The sequence below is a fragment of the Staurois parvus genome, unplaced genomic scaffold (genome assembly GCF_062004578.1).
Source record: "Staurois parvus isolate SC_StPar_1 unplaced genomic scaffold, SC_StPar_1.0 ptg000155l, whole genome shotgun sequence".
In the NCBI taxonomy this organism is placed as follows: Eukaryota; Metazoa; Chordata; class Amphibia; order Anura; family Ranidae; genus Staurois; species Staurois parvus.
The window spans coordinates 2,751,632-2,765,476 of NW_028317951.1; the positions used below are offsets into that span (position 1 = coordinate 2,751,632).

Below are 13,845 nucleotides of genomic sequence, written 5' to 3' on the forward strand. Positions count from 1 at the left end.
CTGAGCTACCCTTGGCTTCCTGAGGCTGGGTCTAGGAGGTGGGGTATGGCAATTGTGATGACGGGACATGTAGTTCCAAATAGGGTAATCTTATGGTGTACTGAGTGTGTGCTTCTAGTCTGGAAGTTCAGGGTAACTGCTGAGCAATCTGGTCCAGCAGCAATTATATTTAAATGCTTTCTTACAAATTTAAAATGAATGCTTTCCTGAGTAGTGTTATATTTGTGAATTTCAATATACAGTGGGGCAAAAAAGTATTTAGTCAGCCACCAATTGTGCAAGTTCTCCTACTTAAAAAGATGAGAGGCCTGTAATTGGCATCATAGGTAGACCCCAACTATGAGAGACAAAACGAGAAAAAAAATCCAGCCAATCACACTGGCTGATTTGGAAAGAATTTATTTGCAAATTATGGTGGAAAATAAATATTTGGTCAATATCAAAAGTTCATCTCAATACTTTGTTATATATCCTTTGTTGGCAATGACAGAGCTCAAACGTTTCCTGTAATACTTCACAAGGTTGGTACACACTGTTGCTGGTATGCTGGCCCATTCCTCCATGCAGATCTCCTCTAGAGCAGTGATGTTTTGGGGCTGTCGCTGGGCAACACGGACTTTCAACTCCCTCCAAAGGTATTCTATGGGGTTGCGATCTGGAGACTGGCTAGGCCACTCCAGGACCTTGAAATGCTTCTTACGAAGCCACTCCTTCGTTGCCCGGGCGGTATGTTTGGGATCATTGTCATGTTGGAAGACGCAACCATGTTTCATCTTCAATGCCCTTGCTGATGGAAGGAGGTTTGCACTCAAAATCTCACAATACATGGCCCCATTCATTCTGTCCTGTACACGGATCCGTCGTCCTGGTCCCTTTGCGGAGAAACTACCCCAAAGCATGATGTTGCCACCCCCATGCTTCACAGTAGGTATGGTGTTCTTTGGATGCAACTCAGCATTCTCTCTCCTCCAAACACGACGAGTTGTGTTTCTACCAAGCAGTTCTATTTTGGTTTCATCTGACCATATGACATTCTCCCAATCCTCTTCTGGATCATCCAAATGCTCTCTAGCAAACTTCAGACGGCCTGGACATGTACTAGCTTAAGCAGGGGGACACGTCTGGCACTGCAGGATCTGAGTCCCTGGCGGCGTAGTGTGTTACTGATGGTAACCTTTGTTATGTTGGTCCCAGCTCTCTGCAGGTCATTCACTAGGTCCCCCCGTGTGGTCCTGGGATTTTTGCTCACCATTCTTGTGATCATTTTGACCCCACGGGGTGAGATCTTGCGTGGAGCCCCAGATCGAGGGAGATTCTCAGTGGTCTTGTATGTCTTCCATTTTCTAATTATTGCAGCCCACAGTTGATTTGTTCACACCAAGCTGCTTGCCTATTGCAGATTCAGTCTTCCCAGCCTGGTGCAGGTCTACAATTTTGTTTCTGGTGTCCTTCGACAGCTTTTTGGTCTTCACCATAGTGGAGTTCGGAGTGTGACTGTTTGAGGTTGTGGACAGGTGTCTTTTATACTGATAACAAGTTCAAACAGGTGCCATTGATACAGGTAATGAGTGCAGGACAGAGGAGCCTCTTAAAGAAGAAGGTACAGGTCTGTGAGAGCCAGAAATCTTGCTTGTTTGTAGGTGACCAAATACTTATTTTCCACCTTAATTTGCAAATAAATTCTTTCCAAATCAGCCAATGTGATTGTCTGGATTTGTTTTCTCATTTTGTCTCTCATAGTTGAGGTCTACCTATGATGCTAATTACAGGCCTCTCTCATCTTTTTAAGTGGGAGAACTTGCACAATTGTTGGCTGACTAAATACTTTTTTGCCCCACTGTATTTAGGCTACAAATTAGACTTTAAAACTTCTTTAAGTGGTTTTTGAAGTCAATAAAAAGGTGGTGGGATCTTACCTAGCACTCAGTTTTTCTCCCTGATCTGGTTCATAGTAAATATTCATTGTTGGTTTTCCAGGGTGTAATTGCCTAGGATTTTGTCTATAAATTCTAAGAGGAAGGAATAAGGTATGTTGGAGAGGATTTTGCATTGTTGATGTTTGTGATATTGAATAGAGCAATACATCTATAATTTCTAGATAGAAAAACTAGTAAGAAATAGATCTCTATGCTTTTAAAATAAAATAAATGTCAACTAAAGAATAAAAAAAAGAATAAAATATAGAAATGAAAATACAAATAGGAAATGGGAAAAAACCAGAGCGACTACCACTTAATAGTGCAATCACCACACCAAGCACAAAATAAAAAGAGAAAATAGTGAAGCACTCCTGTGGATATCAGATGTTTTCAGTGATTCATAATGCATATCAATCCTGAAAGCATATGCAAATACATGTAGACTCAGTGATTTTCTTAATATAACAAAAAATATATATCATTATTCATTTCAAACATAAAGGAGAGTGACAAGTAATATATCTAGATGGAATCAAACTTAATGCAAAGTCCACTCAGCAACTTCTTTCTAAATGTGTGAAAAAATATCCCAACATAAGTGTCCAATCATATATAGAATTGTCTATACACAATCCAACTCCACCATGAATTTTATTCCATCCAATCTTTTTTTATTGACTATGGATCATCACCAGACATAACATCTGCATGCCTGTCACCAAACCCAATGGGTATCCTCTCACCTGATACTGTGAACCTCACAATAGTATTGGAGGTCAAAGACACATGGGGATATCGATGGTACTGATCAGTTGTACACCTGATTCTTCGCTCATAATCTTCAGTCTCTGGTAGAAATATCTCATGCGGGATATAAAGGGAAAACTAATAGTGCAGTATGCCACAAAAGTATTCTTATTTTAGACAGCTAAAATATACACTCACAAAGGAAGGAATAATAGGGCATGTAACATACTTGTCAATACAGATCAATCATCCAACAAAATGGCGTCCTTGATCTTCCCAGCATGATGACGTCAACGTCCGGCTGACGCATTGCAATAACAGGTGAGAGATTATCCAGTGGGGTTTGGTGAACTGGAACACCGGTGTTGTGTCTGGTGAGGATTTATAATCAATAAAGAAGATTGAATGGAATAAGATTGACGGTGGAGTTGGATTGTGTATGGACAATTCTGTATATGATTGGACACTTATGTTGGGATATTTTTTCAAATATTTAGAAAGAAGTTGCTGAATGCATTTTGCTCTGTTTGATACTGTCCGAATATATTATTACTTGTCACTCTTTTATGTTTGAAATGAATAATTTTTTTTTTTTTAATATTAAGAAAAGTCACAGAGTCTATATGTATTTGCATATGCTTTGAGGATTTATGTGTTGCTCTTTAATTCAGATGCTTCCAATTGAAGATCTTTAATTGAATCTCCTCTTGAGTTCTTAAAAAAAAAAAAAGTTCAAATATTCTACAGTAATGTTGCCCATGCTTTTTGATTTCTTGTTTTTATGTTATGTCATATTGGCTCTATCTTTGTCTTCATAAGATAGACTTTGTCTGCTTTCTGAATCCCATTGACAAATGGCTTCCCTGTTCTCATCAGAGGAGTCTTCTGCTTTATTTAGAACCTCATCAAAGTTTGCAGCTCACAAGAATGCTGTGTTGGTAGCAGATGATAGAATCAGCCTTGGCTTTAAGGAAATTCTTGGTCTGCATCCCTCTCCCAATTAGTTTATATACCCCCGTAGAACTTTCTGATTTCTCTGAATAAGGTTTTCGGTTTTTTTACAGATTGCTTTTCCCATTCAAAATGCAGTTTCTTCTCTCTTTTTTTTTTACTGGATTTAAATTCCACATGCCATGCACAGTACTTGTGCTGTTTTTTCAGGTATTCTTTATTTTTTGGCAGTAATTTCTTCCTTTACCAAGCTGAACCAAGAACTTTTCGTCTGAGCAGATTCCCTACCAAGCACAGCTTTTGCCATCCTGCAGATGGTTTCTTAACATTTTTCCTGTTCTGAATGATCCAAGCCATCTTTGACATGAGATCAGTGAAGCAGATGTTCATCAATTCTGCTGGCATATTGGGTTTCTGCTCCTTGATTCTGACGTGTAGAGAGGCAGAATTTCTTTGGCTCTTATTTGCTTTATGTGGAAAATGGGGTTCATATTGTTGCTGTCACATGGTAATATTTTATTTTGCTACTTATTACATTTGTGAATGTCCATGTACTGTAATTTAGTGCAATGAATCAAAAGGCCATGTTTTAGTGGCATTAAACCCAAAACCAAAATGGAATATATTGTAGTTTACCAATCATTAGATTAGATGTAATTTAGATTCGATTCGTTTAGGGTTTTGTCCCTCTGTTTTCACCTGGTGATCTGGCCAGTTACACACCTCCTGTATTAGAGTGTCCCCACTCTGGATAGAGGTGCACAGTGGCACCTTTGAACAGCAGTATTGTCACCCAGGGAAGGGGATGGTGGATGTACTTGCAGATTTTAAATAAACGAATAAATTGAAACTAAAATCCAGCTCACACTTTTTAGGCAGTTACAGCAGTTTTTGTTTTTAAAAATAAAGGTTTTACATAAATAAAAGCTGCTCATAGTTAGCATCCCTGCTAGTGTTAAATGGTTTGTCTCATCTCTGTACGTATATATTTTGCTGGAAAGCTTGTTCTTTTGAAAAACCGACTTACTGGCCAGATCACCAGATGAAAATTGACAAAAGAAAGCCTAAAAAAAAAGAAAAACCAATGCAGCCATTACATCTAAAAATTGGTAAGCTGCAATATGTTTGCTTTTGTGTTTAATACCACTTTAATGTATATGCCACCCGCTGTCACTTTGGTATACCCATTTTGATTTTTACATTAGCTATGGGTTTTTCTCATAGGTTTCTTTCAATAAACCATTGAATTAATCATTTACTTGTTGCTTAGACATCCTATCATTAATGTTTATTATAGTGTAGATTGAAAAAAAAAAAAAATATCTAACCTCATGGTACAGTTTCATGGGTTAATTGCTCTGACTACCTACCATATGTGTAAATTTATTTTAACACTACCCATGCCCAGTGTATGTATCACAACTGTAGAAGATTGTATCGTGTTCAGGTGGTTTTTTACTCTTCTCTTATAGTCTGATTTTTTTAAAATTATAATTTAAAGCTGCTTTCCAGGAGTAGCTAGTAGTATTTTAAAGTGGAACTTTACCCATAACAACTATAAAAAATGATGCTCTTTAGCGAGGAACAAACATTCCACATTAATAATTATGCTACCAAAAATGTGTGCTGTAAATTGCCTCCAGCATTGCTCCTGTTTCTTTTTTCTGGATGGTGCCATTTTGCTGAAGCCCAGAGCCCCTGAACAGCAGTAAATCATAAAGTGGAACTAAACCCATCAGTTTAATGGATTCATAAACAGTTACATTCCTGGAATTATATGGCAGTTGCAGATCAAACAGAAGCAGCGTTCTTGGCTGTAAAGGATATGAGGGATTGGCGGGACCAGCTTGAAGTGATCTAGGAGGACTTCATATTCCAACTAAAGTTCTACTTTAAGCCTGAAGGGGTAATGTTCTGTGTTCCAATGTCAAAATAATTTTTATGAGGTTGGGGTGTTAGTCCAATTACCAACCCTAAATATGGAAAACTAGGAACTCTTCTGTCAGGATTATCATACCTTAGCCAAAAAGGTTCATATGAAGGCTCCGGGGACATGTTCCCAACCATCTATATAAAGAAGTAGCGGGATATGTTGGATGCACCTACAGGTGGTCTGCAAGTAGTATTTCCTAAATTGTAATGGTTGCACCTACTGGAAGTGATATATTCTCAACACCGTGTCACCAGTCATCTACCTCCCTTCTTTACTAAAGCTTGGCACAAGCACTATACAGCATATACCACAATACCACTACTCTATACAAAAAAGCAAAAAAATTTTGGTGGCAGTTCCACTTTAGATTTGGATTTAATAGCAGAAAACTGTTGAGTCCTGTGCTTGACAGTGTACATATTCAAAAGTAATGCAACTACACTGAAATATTATTATAATGTAATCTCAATTTGTATACTGACTGATCCAGAGAATTATGTTAATAGTTAAATAGGTGTGCCTGGAAGCGTTCTTTAGTCGGGAACAGAGGGGTTTTTAAAGCAGAACTAGTCAAAATGAATACAGTGAAAATGAATTGCACATTAATAGTTAAAGTGGCAAAATCAGTTGCTACAATATTCACGTTCAGTTCAGAAATCTTCCCCACAGTACACTTTTTTTCTTACTACTACTCTGTCTTCAATCTGATGGTCAGCATCATTAAGCCCGCTTCTTCCGAGTCCTGGTTGTCTTGGGCCCTCCCAGTTTCTGACTGGATAGTGCAAGAAGTAGCATAGTGATAAGCTCATCTTCCTGTCAGTCTTTTTCCTGCTTCTACTCATGTTTATTCTTTTTGGCTCCTTGTGCTGCTGCTTCTTCTTATACTCCAGCTCTGCTGTACAGGGACTGCAAGAGACTGTGACATTCAGGTACACAGAAATACACACGGAGAGGGGTGGTTGACCGATACCACAATAGGATAGTATGTGGAAAGGCAAGAGGTTAGGCCGTTCACTTACTCAACTGACCAGTGATGAGAGTATCCAGAAACCACAAAACAAGGAGCGCCTAGCCCTGCAACAAACTTCAGGGTTAATACTCCACTCTGAAAGTTGAAGGAACACAAGGCAATATGTGTAAAAATGTCACAACTTTATTATAAAATATTCACATAAGCAGCCACATTCCACAAGGTGCATTCAGGAGACTCCCAAGTCCTCTGGGTAGAGGGTGCCAAAGCCTGGTGGGACAAGGTGGAAGGAAAAATTGCCAGGTGGGCAGGGAGATGAGAGCGGTGACACCAGCCGCTGGGAACACCAGTCCTCATCCTACCACGGCCAGAAGTGATGTCAGCGGAGGACTGGAAGTGATGCAGATGGGGGCAGAAGTAGATTTTTGGAAGCTGCTGTGGTGAGGGCACCAGTAGATGGTGTTTTACTGCTGTAGACAGGGCTGGAAACACCTGAGGCTGGGGCCAACCTTGGAGTCAATTGTCAGTAGTAGATGATAGGGATTTGGAGCAATTAGATATAATAGAAATATAAGGAGGAGCCAGGAATTGAACCAAATCCCTAACCGGTAACTCCATATTGCCTGGTTAATAGTAAAAAAATGTTTTGTATTGATTACACAGATTAAATAAGTAAAAATAAATAAATTGTTGCACAATATTATGAGGGTTTCTGAAAACTAACCCTAATGAAATAAAACTGCATAGGACCAAAAAAGAAGAAAAACCAAAAGAAAGGGAAAAAACAAAACATCACAAAATAGTGTAGACTTCAAGATCCTCATTTAAGCTGTTGGGGGACATAGAACCAAGCTTATAAATCCAGAAGGCTTCCCTCCTTCATAAAAGTGTAAACCTCTCATTCTCAGTCAGGGAACCGTCTGGTATGTTTTCAATAGCTAGGACTTTCAAAGGACTTATGTCTTCATTGTGGTGGGAGGCAAAATGTCGGGGGACACTGTGGAGGTCTTTTCCTTCTTTAATAAGCCATGGAAAAACAATATACCTAGGGGAAAATTCTACAGAATGAAAAAGAACTGTACAAAGATTGAGGATTATGTCTCCCAGAGTCACATTTTGATGGATAAGGTCAGGGAGAAGGGCTATTTGGGCGATCTTAACTTTTACAAGTGTATTAGATGGTCCCATTGGTTCTCCTTTTATCCAAGAGACCATCAGCACACTTCTACAAGCTTTATTATGTGCTCGGCTGGACACTGATAGAAGTCACAAGACCACTCTAACTGCTGATGAGAAAAGGTATTTAGCAGTTTATATTTACTAAATTAATTGCACTTCCATGTTCTATGTACTGTGGGAGACCAGATATAGTGGTTCAGTTAATAACAAATGTACTGACATTAGATCCTACTTTGACAACAGAATTGGAAATTTTCAGTGCAAAAAGCGTGGCTGTCTGACATGCCAATTCATCCAGCATGGGCAGACCAATTTTGTTGACAATCTGGGACGTCCTTATAATATCAGACAATTCATTACCTGTTCACCCAGTTTGTCATTTATGTACTACAGTGCCCTTGCAATCTGTTTTATGTGGGCCGCACAATTCAAACCCTTCGTAAGCGCATAGGAGAACATCATAGGCTTATTAAAGAAGGAAAAGACCTCCACAGTGTCCCCCGACTTTTTGCCTCCCACCAAAATAATGGCATAAGTCCTAGCTATTGAACACATGCCAGACGGTTCCCTGACTGAGAATGAGATGTTTACACTTTTATGCAGGAAGGAAAACGTCTGGATTTAGAAGCTTGGTTCTATGTCCCACAACAGGTTAAATGAGGATCTTGAAGTCCACACTATTTTTTGATGTTTTGCTTTTCTTAGTGTCTTGCTTTTTTCTTTTGTTTTTTTCATCCTTTTTTGGTCTTATGCAGTTTTATTTCAATAGGGTTTGTTTTCAGCAACCCTCATAATATTGTGCAACAATTTATGTATTTTTTATTCTTTAATCTGTAATCATTACAAAAAAAAGTACTATTAACCAGGCAATATGGGGTTAACTGTTAGGGGTTTGGTTCAATTCCTGGCTCTCCCTTTATATTTAGTCTCCTTAGCCATTGTGAGTCACGTGACCTGATGAAGGAGCCTGCCCCGAAATATGTAGTCCTCTGACTCCACCGGCTCGTGTTCTACACTGTCTAATAGCTCCGCATCCCCATCATCTACTAAGGATAATCGACTCCAAGGTTGGCCCCAGCCTCAGGTGTTTCCAGCCCTGCCTGCAGCGGTAACACACCATCTACTGGTATCCTCACTATGGCACCTTCCTAGATCTACTTCTGCCCTCATCCCGCATCACTTCCAGTCCTCCACTGACATCCCTTCCAGCCTCTGCAGGCCAAGGACTGGTGTCCCCGGCGGCTGGTGTCATCTCTGTTCATCTCCCTGGCCATCACCAATTTTTCCTTCCACCTTGTCCCATCGGGCTTGGAAGTCTCATGAGTGCACCTTGTGGATCCATTCTTGTGGCATGTGGCTGCTTATGTGACTTTGTTATCATAAAGTTGTAACATTTTATGCACATTGCCTGGCATTACTTGGACTTTCAAAATGGAGTATTCGACCAAGTTTGCTCCAGGACTAGGCGCTCCTTGTTTTGTGGTTTCTGAAATTCAGGTACTACTACTCTAATTTAAAAATACTTTCAAAGTTGTGGTAATTATGGCAGAGCAGTATTTGTGGGTTTTTTTTATATCGGCCTAGAATTCGACTTGAAAGATTTAAAGTTGTGTGCAATTAGCTTTATTTCAACAAACTAATACTTGCCTTAGTCCTTTTTTTTTTTTTTTTTTGCAACTCGCACTAATCTATATAACATACTAGAAATAAGATATGATGGTCTGTTTTTTTTCAAACTCTTCATCCAAATAGAAAATGCAGCCATAAGTAATTAGCTTTTTTATTAAGATATAACGATTCTTAAAATCTGTTTTGCTTGTAGTTTACTTTTAGGAATAGTGTGCACAGGCTTTTGTGATCAAGTAATGCTTAGCTTTCTTTCCTTCATCGGTGTGAATGTATGGTAAAAACCTGTCAAACGCAGTGTAAATGCATCACAAATGTATCGCAAACTCAGCTCAGATGCTTTTGTATTCTAGCACTTCATAAACCAACCATAGGCAGCACTGAACAAGCTGTTGCCATTAAGTTATTATAGTCACTTAGCTGTGCATCCAATGAGAAAATCTACAGACTTAAATACTGTTGCCTCAAACACTGATAGCTGGTCAATAGGCTATTTTTGCTCTAATCATACAGTATATAGCCACTTGTAGAGGTGATTCCTAGGGGCACTGTAATAGTATACTTGTAGATGAGATATAAAGAAAACTATAGCTGCTGTTGTACTAGCAGACATTGGGTTGGATGTTTTGGAGAGTGCAAAATCTGATACGACTCTACATAGAAACCAATCCACTTCCAGGTTTTATAGCCAAAGCTTAATCGAACAAGCTAAAGTTAGAAGCTGATTGGCTATTGTGCACAGCTGCACCAGATTCTCCACTCTTCAGTTTTAGTAACTCAACCCCATTGCCTTGTAGGGTGTTAGTACATTACGAAATTACAAATCAAATATTAACAGCAAAATAATATGGCCTTTGGCTAAGGTAAAATAATGAAAGGTTCATTTCAGACTTAAATGTTTGTCTGCCATTTCAAATATACAGGTTTTTACACATGAACACATTCTAAAGCTTAAGTCATAACTAGTTCCAGTAGGAAGTAGGGCAGGCAGAAGCCGTCTTTTGTTATACTGGTATGAGATCCAAGTTTAAAGAAGGCATCGCTATATTTTAATGTAAGCGCACACTTTGGAGCGTTTTTTTAAATTAACTTTTTAATAAGAATAGGGCCCTCTAACCCCTCGTGTGCTGTTTGTAGTTGCTGTACTGTTTCATGTATTGTCCCCCCCTCTATTGTACAGCGCTGAGCAAACCCTTTGGCGCTATATAAACTCGATGTAGTAATAATAATAATAATAAAGATGGTCAGTCTTCTTTTGTTGCTTATTTTCTGGGATGGGTAATGCAGAGTTTGAGGAGAACAGTGGCTTTTTAGTAGCTCAATTGGGTGGTGTGAAGAAGTGACCTGTAAGGTTGCCTGGAAGCATAGCACTGAATAGGAGTGTTTTGGATCCACTTATTAACTTAAGGGGTCACAGTTATGGTGAGTGCATAACTAGGTGGGAGCACTAAGCAGATTTGGAGGAGGTGTTTTCTAAGAGCATAGGAATTTGAAAGACTTTCTTAAATGAATACTGTTTGAAGGACATTTTATTGATTTGCCACAAGTTTCTCAATATGAAAGCACCAACTATTTAATATTGTCACAAAGTTTTATGCTATTCACCATGATCAGTATATGAACTATTTATGACTTTAGATTGTGGGATGTGTTCACTAGGGAGGATATAATATTGGTTTATAATTTATGTTGTTTAGCTCAGCACCCATTATTTAATTTAAGTTTTAGTTATGAGTTGTTTCATGAGCAAAAAAACAATTGTACATTACGTACATAAAAAAAACATACAACATTTAACACACTTCCACTTAATATAACAATTCTATACAGTACCATCCAATCTCATATATCATCTCATGCCTAAAGCCGGCCATGGATGGATCCCTAATGAACTGGCTGAGATTTGATCCATGTATGGGTGGTAGGCTGGTTGTACTGAAGTCAATCCATTGATTTTTTTTTTTGCACGTGATCACTGCTGGCGACTATAGCCACTAGCAGTAATCGTGTTCTACTTGCAGGGAAGGCTCCCCGCTGGCAGAATACTATAGTGCTACAGGAGGGATTCCCCCATCAACACCGACTGTGTTGATGGGGGAATGGAGTGATTTTCTTTCCTGCAACGCGGGTCATCTATGGCTTGCCTAACAACCATGTATAGTTTGAGTGACATCTTAGCTTCCACCTGCATACATTTGTATAGAGCTAATTATGCTCAGTTTGTAGAAATAATTTGTACTTTTTAATCTGTTCCTGTTTTAGACGCAGACATCGGTCTAGCAGTGAATCATCGTACAGTTCAAGGAGAAAGCGCAGTCGTAGCAGGTCTAGAGAGAGAGGAAAGTCACGAAAAGTCCACAGATCAAGGACATCAAGGTAATTTTAGAGTGATCAGCCATTCATTTTTCCTATGAAGGAATAAATAAATCTACAAATGAAATACTGTAAATATACATTGAAACAACTAAGTCACAATGAATACCTTGTATGTTTTGACTAAGCTTTTGCACAGTAATTGCAAGCTGGAAGAAAGGTTAAGGAGCACTGCCTAAATTCCCCCTCTTTTGTCCTCCATTGACATCACTCCAGTGGAACCTCATACAGTCTGTGTGGATAAGGCAGTGTTCTCTGTTACTCTGTACTCCAGTTTAACAAGTCCAACACAGAGGCCTAGGCAGTAGGACATTGACTTATAGGTTACAGATTTACTTACTTACAGGTCTGGTATATAAAGAAATCAGTTACTTAAAACTTCTTTTCTATTTTTGAGAGAGTTGTTTTTTAAAAATGCATTGCTTCTTAAAATTTGGTATATCATCCCTAACGTTCAAACTAATCTGCACAAAGCTGTCCTTGCATAAGAAGAATGTAAATACCTTCCTCTCTTGCTGCTGAATGATGCTTTAGTCAATTTTCCTATGAAGGCTGCATACATTGGCAGCGCAGGTTGCAGGAGAGATTAGTACTTACAGTCTTTGTAGGGGCAGCTTTGTGTAGATATTGTTTCAACTTGACCGTCATTTTACAGGGTAACTAATTCCAAGAACAAAAATGTAATATATTGCAGCTTACCAGTTCTTAGATGTGATGGCTGTATTAGTTTTCCTTTCTCAGGTTAAGAACATTTTCAGCCAGTACAGAAATACCTTTTGATTTTGCCAGGCATGCTGAATCCTTGCTACTTCCTGTGACTTGAACAGAAAGCAAAACAATCTTTCTTACGTAAAGTACCAAATCCATCATCCACCAGATGATGAAGATGAAGAAAGGCAGGCAAGTTTGAAATGCAATCTGTGACAACCATGGCTCCTTCAGTAGATACTGTGGAGGTGGGAGCGCCGCCACCAAGGGGCAGAAATTGCGTTATTCATACAATTACTAGGTGTAAATACATGGAAAACGTCTAAAAACTAAAACAAAAGCAGACACCAAATCTAAGGGCTGCTATACAGCAATATATTGCATTTAGTTTTTTTTGGGGGGTTATATGTGCTTAAGTGATAATTGATTAGAATTTATGAAAAATATTCTGATCGTAGAAACTGCAGCACGTGTGTGTATTATAACTGGTGGATGTTCTATCGCTGATGGATGTTTACACCATGCAGGATTTCTAAGCTATCAATATAGATAGATAAGCCAGCAAAAAGGGGCAAGACTCCATGGATAAATTTGCTCCCATGCACAAATTGAGCAACTCAGCACAATGGCTGACCTCTGATATAGAAAAGGTATTTTGCTCTATAGGAGGTGTCTAAAATTAAATGGGTCTAAACAGTGAATGTGACTTTTACCAAACATTGTCTGGTAGGTAATCAATCACTGCTATTTAAAATAGATGGTTCTGAAGGATTCACTTGCAGCTACATTCAGCTGAATGCAAGATTCTCTGCTTTTTAACCACCTCCTGCCCAGCCTAATGTAAAAACATGGCCCGACAGGAGCACCATTATCCCGGGAGGTCATCATTGATGTTCTCTCATTCATTTGCCTCGTGTGTGCCCTAGAGGCTGTGCAGTGGCACGATCTGTGTCCTGCTGTGTCCACCGGAAGACAGATCATTGTACCAGGCCGGCCCTGGTACCATGTGATCACTGTGACCAATCACAGCAATCACGTCAGTTGTACACAAGGGCTTTCATTCTTTGCTATTCATTGTATACTATTATGATCTCTGTGATTCATCAGTGATCACATGGTACAGGGGCCAATCACAGCAGACCTGTATCATGTGATAGCTGTGGCAAATCACAGTCATCACAATTGTACACAATGGCACGTGAATGGATGCCATTTAAAAAATTAATTATTGCCTATAGCAGTGATCATCACTGTAATAAAAAAAATCAGTGTAAATAAAAAATCCTGATCACCTCCCCAGAGCAATACAGTGTCAGTGTAAAAAAAAAAAAGTCTTTTTTACATACTGTCAGTAGTCAGTGTCTCTGATCACCGTCACACCAGGCATATGATGACGATGTACTGCTCTGATGAAAGTATGGAACACAAAATTCTGAATA

The 13,845-nt window shown here is 39.0% G+C and overlaps 1 protein-coding gene across 3 annotated transcripts in view; it reads left to right on the forward strand.

The window, feature by feature from the left end:
- The window catches only part of RSRC1 (arginine and serine rich coiled-coil 1), a 451,267-nt gene that overhangs the window by 18,911 nt on the left and 418,511 nt on the right, over positions 1-13,845 (forward strand). For all 3 annotated transcript variants that reach the window (XM_089675413.1, XM_089675412.1, XM_089675411.1), the window contains exon 3: positions 11,588-11,701. In XM_089675413.1, the coding sequence (XP_089531539.1) occupies positions 11,588-11,701 (114 nt within the window). The remainder of the gene's footprint in view (positions 1-11,587; positions 11,702-13,845) is intronic.